Source organism: Myotis davidii, unplaced genomic scaffold (genome assembly GCF_000327345.1).
Source record: "Myotis davidii unplaced genomic scaffold, ASM32734v1 scaffold174, whole genome shotgun sequence".
In the NCBI taxonomy this organism is placed as follows: domain Eukaryota; kingdom Metazoa; phylum Chordata; class Mammalia; order Chiroptera; family Vespertilionidae; genus Myotis; species Myotis davidii.
In genome coordinates this window covers 372,145-390,972 of record NW_006289087.1, presented here as the reverse complement: position 1 = coordinate 390,972, position 18,828 = coordinate 372,145, and the positions used below count along the sequence as shown (strand labels likewise).

At 36.5% G+C, this 18,828-nt stretch overlaps 1 protein-coding gene across 1 annotated transcript in view; it reads left to right on the top strand.

Moving 5' to 3' along the window:
- Positions 1-18,828, top strand: part of ARID4B (AT-rich interaction domain 4B) — a 60,057-nt gene that overhangs the window by 7,664 nt on the left and 33,565 nt on the right. Inside the window, exons 2-10 of the mRNA XM_006779609.2 lie at positions 7,447-7,557; positions 8,259-8,324; positions 9,284-9,374; positions 10,712-10,791; positions 11,866-11,957; positions 13,138-13,276; positions 14,131-14,210; positions 15,758-15,834; positions 17,179-17,333. Of these exons, the coding sequence (XP_006779672.2) occupies positions 7,447-7,557; positions 8,259-8,324; positions 9,284-9,374; positions 10,712-10,791; positions 11,866-11,957; positions 13,138-13,276; positions 14,131-14,210; positions 15,758-15,834; positions 17,179-17,333 (891 nt within the window). The remainder of the gene's footprint in view (positions 1-7,446; positions 7,558-8,258; positions 8,325-9,283; positions 9,375-10,711; positions 10,792-11,865; positions 11,958-13,137; positions 13,277-14,130; positions 14,211-15,757; positions 15,835-17,178; positions 17,334-18,828) is intronic.

Genomic DNA, 18,828 nt, shown 5'->3' with positions numbered 1-18,828 from the left:
CGAAGGACACAAGATTTTCTGGCTGGTAACTGGAAAATGAATAAAGTTAGGGCTGCATAATTTTTGAACATAAGCATTTATATTTTATATTCGTAAAAAATGCTAAGTGGTGTATTGCTCTGCCTAATGTGGCTGTAAACAAAATACGGACATGTTTTGGTAACAGACATTTAAAAGAGCTGCAAACTTTTATTCTTGACAAATTGTTTAAAAACAGTATTCTTACTGCCTTCCTTTTGATGCCACAGAACAAAGATGTTTCTACATTCAGAAGGATGGACTAGTGTTCTATGTAAGATGACACCCACAGGAAGCAATGGAAACCATAGTCACACTAACCCTTTTGATATTTAAATGTTGCAGATGTAGAAGGTGCATATTTTGATAAGGCATAAATTGCAAATAGAATTATTAAAAATTTGTATTACTTAAGTGCAAAGCATCACTTGTAGCATATTATTAATCCTATATAATAAAAGCCTCATATGCTAAGTGTCCAGTTGTCCGGTTGGCCATTCAGCCAATCAAAGCATAATATGCTAATGATATGCTGAGGCCACTCAACCACTCGGTAGCATGTGCACTGACAACCAGGCAGCAGACGCTTGGACTGGTAGGTTAACTTGTTGCTGGGGTCCAGCCGATTGGGACTGAGGGAGATGGGCCAGACACACCCTGGAGCCCTCCCGCATCCCTCCCTGGCCCCGATTGTGGCCCTCTCGCATCCAGGCTGAGGGACCTCCCCTCAAGTGCACGAATTTTGTGCACTGGGCCTCTAGTTTGAATATAAAAGACAAAGGAAAATATGGCCTCCATTAAACCTAATGGATGTTGAATGAAACATAAACTAGAAGTAACTTTCGTTCCCAAGATATTTGGAATATTTTAATTTAATTATTTTACATCAAAATAAGACTACATTTGTTACCTTGATTTTTTACAGAGAGGAAGGGAGAGAGATAGAGAGTTAGAAACATCAATGAGAGCGAAACATCGATCAGCTGCCTCCCGCACATCTCCCACCGGGGATGTGCCTGCAACCCAGGTACATGCCTTTGACCGGAATTGAACCTGGGACCTTTCAGTCCACAAGCCGATGCTCTATCCACTGAGCCAAACCGGTTTCGGCAGTATGTTTAATTTTTTAAATGGAATCTTAATTATTGATTGATTGATTGTTTTAAGACAGAGAGAGATCAGTTTGTTGTTCCGCTTATTATGCATCATTGGTTGATTATGTGCCCTAACTGAGGATCGAACCCACAACCTTGGCATATTGGGACTTCACTCTAACCAAATGAGTTATCCAGCCAGGGACTGTTTAACTTAATTTTAAAAGAGAGCTTATATTATAAAAATTATTACATTTCTACTCATTCAGAACTGCAGGAAATTCTGACATTCATTTCATGGGAGACAATGTATTTCTAGAAATGTGATAATATTCATACTGTGATTGGAGACACCGTTCACATTTGGGGAGGAAAATGAGTTTATGAAAGTATGTAAACAGTTTGCTGGAAAAAGAAAAGACAGGTATTCTAGAGTCAGCCTACAGAGACAGAGAAACCAAACTTCATGTTCACCATGACTATACTAATGGCCATATTTTAGGCTGGAAAACAGGAAAGGGATAAAATAAAAGGCAAAGAGGGAAAGTTGTAAAACACTTGTCTTTCTCTGAACATAGCTTGCAGTATTCCTTAATTAAGAATTGCTCGTACTCAGAAGGTCCAAGTGTGGGTATCATGGTTTCTATAAATCTCTCTTCCCCAGAATTATGTGCTGAATTTTAATATGGTCATACGTTTTCCTGGGGAGCAGACCCAAAGCTTAGCTTCTCAATGGAAACTAAGTCTGTAAAATAAAATACTACAGAAACGCAGCTCTACACAATCATCTGTTAGCTGATCTGCTACCAATCATCTTAATAGAAATAGTTGTTTGCACATCTTTCTACTCTTACCGTGAAAGAAACAGGTAATCTGGTCAATACTCATTTTATTTTTTAATTTTCATTTGTTTATATCACTATACAGTTAGAAAGAGTTTTTATTATACTGTTTCTGAAATGTTAGCATTTATATGAAGAGCTTAAAATGTTTGCCTTTATAATTTCTAAAGAGAATCTGAATGTTTTCAGTTAGAATTATAAATAAAGATCCTTTGATCCATGGACACATTTTATAAAATAACTTTAAAAGGTTGCTCTGAAAATCTGGAAGTATAGTTTTTATCACACTGAGTATTATTTATGAAACTATTATAAAAGTTAATGTATGTTTGCTCTTACCTTTTCCACATTCAGTTATTTGCCTAATGGGGTCATTCGCGGCAAGGATGTACTTATACTTAGCTTTTGGGTACAGTTAGAGATACATACAAAATCCTGCATCACTCTGCCTGGTGTGAGTGTTTTTCCGGTTTAACATGGTGTTGGCAGTGGGTTGATCCTCTGGGCCAAAAATATGATTTGTAAGGAAAAAAATTTTACAGAAAATAGTATATGTATCATTTTTAAATTATAAATTTAGCTATCAATTAAAAGGATACTAAATCTGTATATAGTTTTATACTATTAAAATGCGTCACTTTATATCTTGCACAGTGAAGTGGATACTTTATGCAGACTTTTCTTATTTAAGCCATTTTCTTCTAATTTATAGATAAATTTTTGGCAGTGTGACTTAACTCTAGGTTATTTGAAGTCCTGTGTGTCAGGGTTTTACAAGTAACAGACTGCTATCTCCTAATTTGATAAACTTGCAGTATAATTGCTTATGAAAGCATAGTCATTAATAACTTTAATAATTTTCATTGAAAAATCATACTTACGTTTTGTCATTAATAGCCAAAATGAAGATTATAAACTGTCAAAGAAAAGATTCACTTCATACTGATAGTAAAAATTAGACTTGAATGTATAAAAACCATCTTTTTTTGAGAGAGATCTTGTTGCTAGTACTCTCTCTGTTCCTTTCTGTTGAAGTTTGGATAAGGTCATTTATGAAAGTAGACATCAGTTTCATTTTTTTGCAGAATGCAGATAAGAGTTACCTTATGATTGTGTAAGTACTAAATGAAATAACATTTAAAATGTCTTATGCTGTGCTTGGCATAGTTCTAAGCAGTCAGTACATGTTAGCTATATTGTTTTGGTAAAAGTCTGTCACTCCTACTATAAACCGATAGAATAAGGATCTTTAATTAAGACTGCTTAGGATTCGATTGGAACTCCTCTGCTTACCAGGTTGTGGGCAGTTTTCTTAAACTTTCTAAGAAGGCTGGTGTTCTTGTCTAAAATGAGGAATGGTTTTAGTACTTACCTCATGGGACTGTTGGGAGTGACTAAACGTAGTAACAGGATCTACTACATAATAACTTCTCAATAAATTGGAGTTATTATTCTATGGAAAGAATGTGTAAATTCTTGTGAATTTAGGCTTTCAAGGTGATATAGGGACTAGTTTTGTTTTTATTTCTAATTTTTTTGTTTCTTTTAAAAAATATATATTGATTTCAGAGAGGAAGGGAGAGGGAGAGATAGAAACATCAATGATGAGAATCATTGATTGGCTGCCTCCTGCACGCCCCCTCCTGGGGATGGAGCCCGAAACCCTGGCAGTGCCCTTGACTGGAATCAAACCTGGGACCCTTCAGTTGGAAGGCCAGTGCTCTATCCACTGAGCAAAACTGGCCAGGGCTGTTAGTTTCTTTTAACTAAAAAGTAGATTTGGAAGTGTGGGGGTCGGGGGAGAGGGGAGTTGTAATTTTCAGATTAAGAGTAAAACCTGTTATTTTTGACTTAATGGAATCCTTTAAAACAAAATTTTTAATGTAAGGTGAAAACCAGATTTCTTTATTCCAAGAACTGGTTGCTCTCATTTCAAACCTTTATCGTAGCCCTTCCTGTTGCTGATGGTTCTTCGAAATACTTGTCCTTGCTTCTAATTTGCTGCTTGCTTGCCTAGGTAGGATTCTTTCAAGGGAAAAGTAAATTTTGCTTCCAAGCCTAGGGGGTTGTTACTGGATTAGGTGAACCACTATAGATAGTTATTTTCTGGGTAAGCATCCACTTCTAGCCCTGTTTGTTTATGTAGGGCAAAAACAAACTTTCCTCCTCTAGCTCAGATCACTCTTCTGATGTGGCATAGAGTCACTTGAAGCTGGTCTAGATGGTGAGCCGTGGGGGTGGGTGAATGAGTGCTGGGGCCCTGCCAGTTTTCATTCATTCATCTGTTGGAATTATCTCCATTGTAGTTTTTAATGTCTCTTTGAGATTGTCATATACTAAAAGTTGCTTTTATAGCTTTCTCTGTATGTTTAAATACATTTATTTACTGGGGGTTTTAGCATCAAATTATTACTTTTGTTTTCTGATTCTCCTGGCTGCATTGGCACTGCCAAGTAAGTAGTTTGAATGCTTACTCTTTTTAAGAACCTATCTCAATAAAATGTCATCTAGCATGTTTTGCTTTAAAAAAACGGATCTTGAATAACTGAATATTTTCTAGGTAATGTCAGCATTAGTCAGCCACTGGAGAATTGATTCAGCTATTCTCTTTTTTAAAGCATTTTATGTGTTGGTGTACTGAAGCCCAGGGCACAATGGAGATTACTGTTGATACATTTAGGCACTTAACGTGTTTCCTTGGCATTTCGGCTCCTTGAAGGATTAGTATTCACCAATAGCTAATTTCAAAATCGCTTATCCTTTTTAGGGTTCTCAGGGAATTCAGTGTTTTTTAGGAGCCAGGGAGGGCATTTGGTAGATTGACTAGAAAAATAATTGTTTAAGCAGTGTTGATAACTGTGAGGTAGCTGTTGCCTTGACAACTAGAAAACTGTTCTGTTTGCGAAACAACGGGATGGTAATTTAGTAGTTTAATTTCCTCTTGGCATGGAGGTGTTACATAAAACATTTTATTTTAGCCACTGAGATGGTCTATATTATTGACCAAAATCAGAGAAGCAGAGCAAAAAGAGAAGGTAAGAGGTTTTTTTGTTTTGTTTTTGGTTGTATACATGTTCTTTTTTTTTTTTTGGTTGATCAGCAGCCTAGCCAGGATCTCTAGCCAGGATCTCCAGTCAAGTGCTGTGTGTTTTATTGTCTTGTTACATCTGTATTTATACCAGTTGATTTTAATCCTGTCAATTTTTATTCCAAAGGTTAGGGTGTTTCTTATCTCCATTCCAGGGAGTAAAGATTATGTGTTTCTTCCCTGCAGCGATTGTGTCAAGTAGCAAGGATGGACCGGCTTCCAGCAAATTCCCCCTTTTTTATTTTTTAAATGATAGCGCATGTAAATCAGCAGCCACCTCTCAGATTGGGTTAAGACTCGGAAGAAGACTGACAAGCAATGACAGCGAGCATAGCAATAAACATAGTGCATGGAGTGCGCACAGAGCCTTGTCGAAGGTTGCTGGTCTCCAGTCAAGGATTTCAGCTGTCCTCAAGTCGGTGGTCCTTGTTGATCTGGCTAGCGGGCGGCGTCACTGGCGATGGGCTTCCCTAAGTGTCAGCGCACTGAACGGCTGGGTCCTTCAGGGCCATGCTGGATGGTGGTGTGGACTTCCAGGGAGGAGTCAGCTGTGCCCTCTGGGTCAGCTAGGGGTCCCTGTTCGGGCGCCATCTGTTGGGTCCAGCCCCAGCAGGTCCAGGGGACCCCAAAGATGTGGACGGAGTTGGCGAAGAAGGAATGACACGGAGACAGCGTGCAGTTATCAGCAGCCTAGCCAGGTTCTCCAGCCAAGTTCTGTGTGTTCTTGTATACATGTTCTACCTGTCAGGGTGGGTGTTGGGCAAAAGACTCTTAATTAATCGGCTCACAGTTCTTTGTGTCTCTCTGTGTTGGACCAAAGTACAGTAGCCTCAGAATAGTTGTTTAGCCTTGGTTGTCTTTCTGTCACTCTAAAAGGTTGTGGTATACACTTCCTTATGGAGCATCCCACCAACTCTTAACCTCTCTTGCCATAGAATGCAACATGATTATTTCTGAATTGAATAAGGGGGATTATATTTATACACCCCCTCATATGTATACACAATTATACTAGCATCTGCTGTTTATGTGGGATCTTTTTTATTTTATGTTTTTATTGATTTTAGAGAGAGGGACAACCACCCTTGTCTTAGTTTATGTAATACCTCCATCTTTAAAAAGTTATTAAAATTATTTGATATAAATATGGACAGTTTTGTTACATAGCATTAGATAGAGAGATAGAAACATCACTGAGAGACACATTGATTGCTGTCTCCTGCATGCCTGCTACTGAGGATCGAGATCAAAACCCAGGCATGTGCCCTGATTGGGAATCAAACCCCGAACCTCTTGGTCCAGGGGACAAACAATCCACTGAGCCACCCCAGCCAGGCACATAGCATTAGAATTAAAAAAATAAATAAAAAATATGTTTTTGGAGATGCTAGCCACAACTATTAGGAGTGAATTTACTTTAAGATCCAAATGAAAATGATTTTTGCAATATTTGTTGCTGTATAACAGTGTTTCCCCCCTTACGTTTTATGGAATGTAATGGTAATAGATGTTAATAGGAAGAAAAAATAAGAGGTTTTTTGGACTAACCAGATTAGGAAATGATGAGGCAGAGTAGGAATTCATTCAGTAAACCAGTTTTCCTAAATTTTCCTTCCTTTTTTATTTTTTGGTGGAGCTTCTTGGGATATTAGTATTTCTACTTATGTAATCTTACTTTGGCTATGGAATTGATTAATATAAGCAGAACTCCTTAGAAATACAGATCCTACGTAAAAGTATACCTGGTTGTAAAAAGTCGGAGCGTCTACATTAGGACTGTTAAAACATAAATCAACAAGTGGGAAACCTCACATATTAGTTAAGGTTGACGGATAAACAAACAGTGAACCCATGCCTTAAAGCATTGGAGACATTTTGACTAAGTTTTATTGGAAACTTCCCAGATTGGATTTTGTAGTTTGAATACATGTAATTCCTCCTGCCCCTTTTATGCCATTCTGTCTAAAAGTTGTCTAGGTATTCTGAATTTGGGTGCTTGTAAAGATATAGCCTATAAGAAGAAATTTTCTCCGACTTTGAGCTTTAAGAATCTGCTTTTTCATGGTCGTGTAGTAAATATATATTTGAGTGGATGGTGGATGGAGGGGGTGTGAAGGAATGGTATATATTTGTGATTGAGCAAATTCATATTGTGAACCATGTGTATTTTAATAGAAAAAGATGCCTTTATATTTTATATTATATACATTTAGTGCATTTAAGTAGACTTTGATATATATATTTTAGTTATCTTTAAATTAGTGTATTTTACAAATTGTACTTGTCAACAAATACATAGCCAGTTATCACAGCTTTTATAGCTATAACAAGATTTGCTCTGCCATTCTGAGGCCTGACTGTGGGAAAGAATCAGAGTTTAAATCTAACTGGTTTGCATTTTTAGGCCCTGGATGAGCCTCCCTATCTGACAGTGGGCACTGATGTGAGTGCTAAGTACAGAGGAGCCTTCTGTGAAGCCAAGATCAAGACAGCAAAGAGACTTGTCAAAGTCAAGGTACAGTCTAGATTTTATAAATTATATATCCAATATTTACTATTTAAACTTTGGTGAGTATATTTAATAATTTTTCCTGCAAGATGAGTTTAGTTTCTAGGAGTAGTGGCTATGAAAATACCTGGGGGGAAAATCATTATTTGTGATTTAGAAGTATTTTAATTGGAATGAAGTTAGATTTTATATATATTTATATATATATGTATGCATATACTAATATATACACATATTTTAAATCCAAGGATTTTTAAAAAAATTGATTTTAGGGAGAGGGAGGAAGGAAGAGAGAGAGAAACATCTGTGTTAGAAAGAAACATTGATTGGCTGCCTTTGAATGCACCCCAACCGGGGATGGAACCTGCCATCTTTTGCTGCACGGATGACGCTCCAACCAGCGGAGCCACACCAAGCAGGGCAGGATATGGTTTTATTGATTTTAAAGAGGGGAAAAGAGATAGAGAGAAACACTGATGTGAGAGAGAAACATTAATCAGCTGCCTCTCACAGAAACCCCTATCGGGGGTCAAACCCATAACCTAGGTATGTGCCCTGACAGGGAATCACACCCGCCACCTTTTGGTTATACAACGACAGTTGAACCCACTGAGCCACTCGGTCAGGGCAGTATACTGAAGGCCACCTTACTATAGACTTGGTGTTGTGTGTGTGTGCATGTGTCTAATTAAATTTATAATCTCTAGGTAACATTTAGGCATGATTCTTCAACAGTGGAAGTTCAGGATGACCACATAAAGGGCCCACTGAAGGTAATTCATTCATTTATTCATCATTAATTCCAATGCTTCAGTGGTAAACGATTAAAATTATACCCAGTCATTTCTTTTTAATTCATTGACTATCTTGTTGTTGAATTGATAAGTATGTATTGCTCTCTAAATAGATTAATAGAGAAAATGATGAGTGAGAATCCTGGATCGGCTGCCTCCTGCACACCCCTTTACTGGGGATGGAGCCCGCCACCTGGGCCTGTGCCCTGGCTGGGAATTGAACCCTGACTTCCTGGTTCATAAGTGGATGCTCATCCACTGAGCAACACCGGCCCGACACTCTGCTCATTTTTTTAATCGGATGGTTTGTTTTGCTATTGAATTGGATGAGTTCTTTATATATTTTAGATATTAACCCTTTATCAGATTAATGATTTTCAACTACTTTTCCCATTCAGTAGGTTGCGTTTTCATTTTCTTGATAGTTTCCTTTCCTGTGTAGAAGTTTTTTAGTTGGCTGCAGTTTTGAAGACCATGTAAATATAACTCAGTATTTTCTTGATCAAATGGAAACTTTAAATGATTGTCATTAGTGTTACATTTTAACTCTTTAGGAGACTTCAGAGCCTATTCCTTAATTTTCCTCCCCTTCCTCCGCCTTCAAAGAGGAGTGGTTATATGGGGCACGGACAGTTTCACAGATGGTGGTTCCAGTTCTCAAAGTGAGGTCTGGACTCCTGGGGGTTCCCAAGACCCTTTTAAGGGAAAACGGGCACAACTGTTTTCATAATAATTCTTAGATAGTATTCGTCTTTTTACTATGTTGACACTTTCACTGATGGTACAGAAACAATAGTGGTAAAACTGCTGGTACCGCAACACAAATCAGTAATTTTATTCTTTCTACCGTGCACTCAATTAAAAAAATTAATAAAGCCAGTTTTTGGTTTGTTCACTTACCTTCTAAAAAGTTTTTCTAACTTTTAAAAATACTTTAGGTTGGAGCTATTGTGGAAGTGAAGAATCTCGATGGTACATATCAGGAAGCTGTCATCAATAAATTAACAGATGCGAGTTGGTATACTGTAGGTAAGAGAATCCATCTTCTAAAGAAGTTTTTTTCCAAAGATAATACAACCAAAGCCAAGTTTCCTTGATTTACTTCCTTCCCAGTGCCATAGATGATATAACTGTTAAGGGTTATCTTTCCAGATTGAAAAATTTGTTTTATTAATATGTGCATAACATAGTATTTGAAAATTATTTAGTTATGCATATTATAGCATTGGATTTCTAGCTTTTTTTCATTTCAAAGTGTATCTTAGAGAAATTTCATTTTCCATCTTAACCATTTTTTTTTTTTGATCGTCAGCCTAGGATATGTATATTGATTTTAGAGAGAGGAAGGAGAGAGAGACAGAGAGAAAGAAACATCGATTGGTTGCCTCCCATTTTAGCCCTGACCGAGTATTGAACCTGCAACCTTTTGGTGTATGGGATGATGCTCCAAGCAACTGAGTTACCCGGCCAGGGCCATTCTAACCATTTTTAAGTGTACATTTAAGTATATTTATCTGTTGAGTCACACCGGCCTGGCTGTTATCTCTTTCTTATTATTTTTAGTTTGTGAGTTCTTTTTATATTCTGAATATTTGCTGCTTTAGTTTGCAAGTACTTTTCTCATTGTTTTACTCATATCTTTACTATGTCACACAATATACGTATATTCTATGTATATATAAACTTACAGTAAATTTGGTGGGGCATTTTAGTACTTTAAATAAGTAGTTTTCAGCTGTGAGCAAGTTCATCACTCAGGGAACATTTGGCAATGCCTGGAGATATTTTTGGTTATCACAGCTGGGAAGGGGGTGCTGATGGCATCTAGTGGCCAAGGTTGCTGTTCAGTATCTACAGTGCACAGGACAGCTCCCCCGCAATGGAAGAGAATTATCTGGTCCAAATGTTAGTAGAGCTGTGATTGAGAAACCCTGCTTTAAATAAAAATAGAGTAATTCTTTAATGGCAGCCTGAATATATCAGTTTGTACTCTTTCTGTTTCTTAGCTAAATCTATAGGTTTTTACCAGCAGGAAATCTTGCTTTTCCTTTACCACATTGAGAAGGGTTAATAGCGTTTAAATAGTTTCATGCTGAAATGTTAACATTTTTATTTGGTGTTTTCTGTTTGAGGGAAGAAGGTTTTTTTCATTTAAGGTACATTGTTTCTTTTTTGCTAGAAATTGGAAAAGATACTCAATGTTTGAAGTTGTTTATTAGAAAACATAAAGTGTGACCTGAATTTTGAACGTAATCTTTGAAAACAATAAATAGCTCTCTTTCCGCTTGGAAAATTAAATAATTTATATTATCTTGTTAATCTTTGAAAAACTCTTCAGCAGTTTCCATTTTTACCTCCTCTCCTAGTTTTTGATGATGGAGATGAGAAGACGCTGAGACGGTCCTCACTGTGCCTGAAAGGAGAGAGACATTTTGCTGAAAGTGAAGTAAGTGACCATTTAACAAATGAACATCTCCTAATAGTTTGCTTTCTCAAATCAAGCAACTTATATGTTAATTAGGAAAATTCATCAAAACGTAATACCATTATAATATAGTCTGTGAAGCCTGCTTGAGGCTCTGTGTTTGAGTATTCTTTTTTGTCTTGTAAATGATTACAGGAAAGAGAGGTCCGATTTGTAACCCACTTGAACCCCATCATCATGAAAATAATGTAGTTACTACAAGCAATCCAGAACTGCTGTTGCTAGTAGCTGACATAATTGCAGCCTCCTTAAAGAAGCCTTGCCTGGCTGCTCTTTCTAAAATTGTCCCCTTCATCCCTCTTAATTGTTTTAGATTGGTTTCATTTTCTTTATAGCACATATTGTTCGCTGACTTTAAAATATGTGTCTGTGCTTGACTATTGGTCTATTATTGTCTGCCTTTCTCATTGGAATGTGTCAGGAGGGCAGGGATTTTGTGTCTTGTTTGCCACTTGGTTCCCAGTGCCTAGAACAGTGCCTGGCACAGAGTAGGAACTGAATAAATGTTCGTTGAATGAATAAATAAAGTGCTTATATTTCTTAGGGAAATATAAAACATTTCTCAGAGCTTTACATACATTATTACATTTACATTATGAAGTAGAAACCATTATTTTCTTTGACTTACAGATAATGAAACATGATTAAAGCTGGTTCTTAAACCAGCACTTTCTAGTATCCACTGAGCCAAACCGGTTTCGGCTAAAGCTGGTTCTTAAACCAGCACTTTCTAATACCAAATCCATGCTCTAAAATTAAAATGTGTTATTCAGCTACTAAGAAGGGAAAGTTCACAACGTTTTATAAATCTGTAGCTTGCTACTCAGAAGTTTTAAATGGACGTATGGTTATAAATAGTGCTATAGTCTCTAGACCCCATCCCCAGTCAATAAAAATTAATGCCCAGAGGGGCCCAACCATAATTTTCTAGTCACTATTTAGAACAGTGTTTTTTTGGGGACATTTAATATTATTTATTAAATCACTAGACTTGCAATGTAATAACTTTTTCTGGGTTTGTGTTCTTACCCACAGACACTAGACCAGCTCCCACTCACCAACCCTGAACATTTTGGCACTCCAGTCATCGGGAAGAAAACAAATAGAGGAAGAAGATCGAATCATATGTAAGTCCATTTTCATAACTGTTCGTTAAACCTGAATTCATTTCTCCTAGTGTTGCTCTAATAGTTACTAATTTTAAATTGTAATTTCAAAATGCTAACTGAATCTAATAGTAATTTTAGATCTAATAGTAATTTCAGACTCCTTAGCATCGGTCCTTGAGGTTCTCCATGTTCAGCCAACCTTAGCAGCTGGGTATCTACCTCTTATTTCTCCCTACATGTATGGGGATACTGTAGTCACAATGGAACGGGCCAGCATTCTAATTGTGGCCATGCTTTGGAGACAGAAATTGGGTGACCATAGCTCTCATATTACAGCAAACCCATGAAAATAGGTATTAGTTTTGTCCTTATTAAAAATTGGGGAAATTGGCTGCAGATACAATAAGTAACTAATTTAAGGAACACAGGAATGAAAGGATCCCCTTACTGGGGATCGAGCCCACAACCTGATTGTGGGCTTTCTCTGAAGCAGATTCGGCAGAATTTTTTGTTTTGTTTTGTGTTTCTTTTTTCCTTTTCAGTAGTATTTCTTACTCTACTTTTGTCTAATATCAAATAGACGGTTTTAGATCCCTTTTCTAACGTCTTTATAATTTACTAGTTCAATATACAATGTAACTGGAAGGAATTTTTAACAATACAAAAGAATCATATTGTACATTTTATGAATATTTGTGCATATTTGATGTTGAGAATAACAGTGATGATCTCTTGCCAGATTGTCTCCTCTCTCTCCCTTGACCCCCAGTAATAAAGATCTGCCTGCCTTCTTGTAAAATTAGCTTTGTACTGAGAGTGTAAAATTACTGTCTATAACTCCTTTAGTCTGAATGTAGAATCTAATATATTTTACTATGTATAGCTTGGGGGTATTTTATATAGGGCCTTCAGCTTTTTGAGAATTTGGGGACCAATGTTAGTCTGTTCTGAACTTTCCCTTAATTGTTTAAAATGGCACTAAATAAATGGGAAATATTTTTAGGAAAATGATGTGTTTTTCTCTAGTGATATTCCTTTTATGTTGGTATTCTTTAGAAATTTAGGAACTTAATTTTTAAATTAGCAGTTCTGTGGACATTAGGAAATGGGAAAAGGTTTCTAGAATGTCTGTATTTATCACCTTGGTGTGCTCATTCTTGGTGAAGTAAGTGAAACGTCTTACTGTTTATTTCCCTAGCCCAGAGGAAGAGTCTTCTTCATCCTCCAGTGATGAAGATGAGGACGACAGGAAGCAGATTGATGAGCTGCTAGGCAAAGTTGTTTGTGTAGATTACGTTAGTTTGGATAAAAAGAAAGCACTATGTTTTCCTGCATTGGTGAGTAACTTCAATTAAAGGAGTTTCATTTTCAACTACATAAGTTCATGAAAGAAACCACAGCTGCTTGTCGTAGTGTTTCCATTGGTGCAAATGGGGAAATGGCTTTAGCATCATTTCGTTCAGAGAAAGATTAACTCTCAGAATTGCCTCTGAGTACAGAGAACTCTCGAAGCCATTTAAGAAAGGCAAAATTCATAGGCCTTTGACATGGGCACTGCCTTTGGGGAAACATGCTTTATCCTCACTAAATAACAGCTGAGGCTTTTTCAAATAAAAGAAATCTTTCAATGTTAGCAGGAAATCTTACACGGACTCCAGAAAGGTACCCACTTTGAGGTGTTTACTTTTTAGAGTGGGTAGTATTACAAAGAAACGTAATGTGTTTTAAATACATATTTAACGGCAAAAAATATAGAACCCCGTCCCTAGCTTTTGTTAAGGATGGAGACTGTCCTGATGAAGGTTTTAATACCTGGTCCCATTTTGGGGCCTGCCCTTCTCTTACCGTGGTGCAGACCCTCGCTAAGACGCTAGCTCCACTCCATTCCGCTCTCCACTTCTCATAGGATGCGGTCTCCAGCTTCAGTCTAGTCAGAGCCACGCTTCTGCGTGCAGCCCGAGCCTGTGCCAGAGGCGGTGGGGGAGCCGTAGGCCTGGGAAGATGTTGGATATAAATTGAAATTACGGGTGGCTGTGTCCACATGTGTGTGTACCTGTTTGCCCTAAAATTAAATTTAGTTTTTAAACTAAGCTGAAAAACTACGTTCTAAAAGGATTTAAATAATTGGTTCTAATGTAACTATCCGTAAATGTGTATTTACTAACCATAATTTCACCCCTTTTTTATAAAGGTGGTTTGTCCTGATTGTAGTGATGAAATTGCTGTGAAGAAAGATAATATTCTTGTTCGATCTTTCAAGGATGGCAAATTGTAAGTATAACTCACTTGTTAATGAAAAAATATGCCATTTTTCCACATTAGAATGGTAAATGATAAAGTTATTTCCAGTGACATTACCTTTTTACTTTTCGCCATTCAGAAAGTTTCAAAGTATGATCGTTCTTCATGTTACTAGTAAGTGTAGTAGTATGTCTTTCCTTGTTCATGATGGTCTTTGCTAAACTACACTCTCAGTATTGTCTAATTTGTCAATTTTGCCTGTGTAATAGCTGGTGATTTGTTGAGGCAAATTTGATACAACTTCCATATCTAACCCTTGATTGATATGCTAGTGGATACATTTATGGTTCTTGAATGTTTAATTAGGACTCTTAAATTGTACCTTAAGTGTTAAGAAAGATATTTTTCATGTAGAACTTTCTTAGAACTGAGTTACAAATTTCTATTTTTTTCCCCTTTTAAGAATTGTGTGACCAGAAAAGCCATATCTTTTCTACTCTGCCTTAAAGGATGACTATATCTTTAAAGGATGATCATATTTTAAGATTGGTGTTTGGGTTTTCAAGTTCTAAAAAGTGATTTTTAAAAACAATCTATGAAAACCATGTTAACTAATAAATGGAGATAATGAGAGAAGTTTGAACACTGAAATTGAATACTGGTTTGATGATATTAAGAAATTACTAGTTTTTAAATGTGTGATAATGGTATGATTATATTTTTTAAAAGAATTTTGAAGCTCCATAATGAAATTATATGTCTGGGATTTGCTTCAAAATATTCGAGCTCAGGTAGGAGGGAGTAGGTAGGGGTATAAATGAAGCAGTGATGATCAGTTAATGATTACTGTAGTTGGGTGATGGATATGTGGGAAGTCATTGCACTATTTGGTCTACTTTTGTATATGAGATTTTAAAAATAAAAGCTTTTAAAAGAAATAGGCAAGCTGAAAATTGTGTTTGGAATAGTTTTCAGGCTTTGTGGTTTGACTGAAACAAACCAAATGCAGGAAAGATGAATAATCTTTATCAGTGTCAAACAGGAAATATATGTGACATGTATGATAGAAACTCTTACAGATGCTTATATCTGATCCCTCTTTGTAGTTGAGGACTTTAGTCTAAAATCCAGTTAAAATTTTGTTAAAAGAACATTCACATTATAAACTAGTACATTTTCTTCCAGTATTAAATTTAGTAATTTCCTGTGATTATTCCAAGATAATGGCAGGTTCTTATTGTTTGACTTTTTACTTATTGGATTGATGCATTCTGCCACCCAAACATTTTTATCTGTTGTTATTTTTAGTATTTAAGTACTTTTCATTTAGTATTTCATTGCTTTTAGCCAGGGGCCCTTGATAATTTGAGAATACCTTGTTTATGAAATGTCTCTATTAAAGGTGGGGTTCTTTTGTAGATGATTACGTGTATTAACATTTTATCTGTAACTTGCACCCTTGTGTAAATGTCAGTATTCCCATATTTTCAGTAGCTTTCTGTGGTGTGTAATTAGGCTCTTAATTTCTGTTGTATTTTTGTGTTTGCTTTTTTTTTTAATTGAAAAAAATAATACAGTACTTCGGTACCAAGAAAGGATGTCCATGAAATTACTAGTGATACTGCACCAAAGCCTGATGCTGTATTAAAACAAGGTAAGGGTAATCTTGAAATCAATTGTTAATTAAAAAGACTGATAGTATTTTTGGAGATTAAGTTTTCTTAGGTTGGGGTGGGTTGGTGGGTAGAGATTAACCAGCGAATTTGTGTGCATATCCGCATAGCCATGGACACAGTAGTGTGGTGAGGGGGAATGGGTTTGAGTGGAGGTCAAGGGGGGAAAAAGGGGACGTCTGTAATACTTTCAATAATACATTTTAAAAAAGGATGTTTTTTTAAAATTGCCATTAAAGTTATACTTAGCTTTCTGTGACTTTGTGTTTTGTAAACCCATGTGTCTTTTGTTATCATAGTTTCCTTTTTCTTTTTTTCAGCTTAATATTATTTAAAGTGTGAAAGAACTATATCAGCAGCTATTGCTATAGTCTGGCTTTTGCCTCTAAATAAAATGTTAGTTCCTGAGGATGGTAGAAACAGGAATCAAAGTAATTTTGATGTGGCATTTCTCGTACCATAATAATAGTTATCCTATATAATAAAAGCATAGTATGCAAATTGTCCCCTTGGCTGGGAGTTCATCTGGGAATTCACCAGGGGCAGGGCTGGCCAGGCGAGGGAGGAAGTACCTGGCGGGCAGCCGGCAGCCGCTAGGGACCTTGGCAGTGCACAACTTTGTGCACCGGGCCCCTAGTACTTATTAGATTAGATTATTCAGTGGTTATATTAAATGCTATAATTGCATTTCTTACTAGGTTTTTGCCATTGTGTATAGCTGCTTATTTTCACTTTGCCTATATTCATCAAATCTAATGATATGTTGTGTAGACTGGTTAAAAATCATCAAGAATTTATGGTTTAAAATTGATTTCCATGTATTGTAAAATGAGAATTACTGCATAGCTAGTTTTAATTGAAGTTAATTGTTAATATAATTCAAGTTCAGCGATCTAGAGAAAATATTTATATTTTCAGGTACTGTATGTTCATTACAATGGTTCTGCCTGGCATGTGATTCTATTTAATTGTCACTTGTTGGGTAAACGATTAAAGATTTACCTAACCTAAGTATGTTTTTATTAGACATGCTTAATTTTTATTTAAAAGAAGAAAACTGCTCTTTTGTATTTGTTAGGGCCTAGGTCCCCTTCCAATAGTAGCAGTTTTGTCATGTATAAAAGTGGCTGCCTGATGCTTAAGACTGAGAGGATTAAATGAGCAGCTACACAGAAAAGCGGTCAGCTCAGTGCCTGGCACACCGCAGGCACTGATAACTGTCGGCGGTATTTACACAATGGCCTTCATTTCTGTATTTGTTTACTATCTGTAGACAAGTCAGTTGTCTTCTTTCTCCAGTTCACTGGTTTATGGTCTCTTTCCAGCCTTTGATCAGGCACTAGAGTTTCACAGAAGTAGAACTATTCCTGCTAACTGGAAGACGGAATTGAAAGAAGACAGCTCCAGCAGTGAGGCAGAGGAGGAGGAGGAGGAGGAGGAAGATGAGAAAGAAAAGGAGGATAACAGCAGTGAGGAGGAGGTAAGTGAAACAGCTGAGGCCTTTACATTAAAATTCCAGTTGGGTTTTCGTGTTAGAATTTGGCGCATAAGTCATTAATTACTTGAGTACTTTTAGTATTAGAAATATTTCGTAATAAAATTGTATTTGTGATACTCATCGTAATCAAGTAGTTTGCTTGCTTACCTTAAAATAGAAATAGGGTCTTGTGAAAATAAAACTAAGTATAGATGTCCCAATAACCTCAGAAATGTTTCCTAATTTTATTTACTGTGCTTTCGGTTTAACTGATGATTAAGGAAATACCCATCTAACATAGCAAAGCTTTCACATGCTTTTCACTGTCGTGTAGATAGCTGTCACCTCATACAGTGTTTACATCTGTGTATTTTATTGAAATACCTAGAAAAGTACAAAATACATATTCCACCTAGTATTAAAAGAATAAGTATAAAAAAGTAAAGGTTAATGAGAATCTTAAATGATTTTATCTAACATAAGTGGATGTGTAGTTCTGATAAGATCATAAATAAGACATCTGAATTTATATAGATAAAGAAGCTGAAGTTTTAGATTTTGTTGTAGCTAGTACTTTAGGTCTTAGCAGCGACAAGTACCGAGAAAAGATGCCCATGATATCACTAGTGACATTGAACCACGGTACTCTTTCATGGTTTGTTGAGCGATAAAGAAGCTGAAGTTTTAGATTTTGTTGTAACTAGTACTTTAGGTCTAGCAGCGACAAGTACTGAGAAAAGATGTCCATGATATCACTAGTGACATTGAACCATGGTACTCTTTCATGGTTTGTTGAACGACTTTATAAAAGTTATTGGGTGAGAGGTACAGATAGCAAAGGCTAGTATATTTGATCGTGAAATGAATTGTATTTAATGTTTTCAGGAAACTAAATTCATGTCAATATGTATTTTAGGTAAGTTATGAAATTCTGCCACATAACTATTATTGGCATAGGGTTGTTTTATGATATAATAATCTATAGTGACAATGTGTGGTGTAAACGTGTCCCTGGTTTCAGTCTTCTCTAATTATATACCTTCTACTACTCACTTTTGCACATACTCTACCCCACAGTGCCCTTCCCTCCTCTTCCCTCCCCCAGTCAGCCTGGCGCCCTCCTGTTCAGTTTTCAAACCCGACATATGTCACCATTGTAAGGGGAAACCTTCTGTAAACCATCACCTTTCTCACCTCAGGAAAGTTAATCCCTCGTTTGCTAGTCCATATGGTCCGTGTACGTATTTTGTCAATGTACATAAGTACATTGGTTTATGTCTGTTTCTTAATTCCCCTACTAATCTGTAAGCTCCTCAAGGGTAGGGACCTTGTCTTCCTTGTACTTACTATATTCAGTGTCTGACACAGTGTGTAACGTGTAACAGATGATCAGGAAATGTTAATTACCAAACGGTTGGTGCTTAGATTTGTGTTTTTGTGAAAGCAAATCTGGTTTCCAGTTTAAACATTTTTTGTGTCATATATAAACTTCATTTAA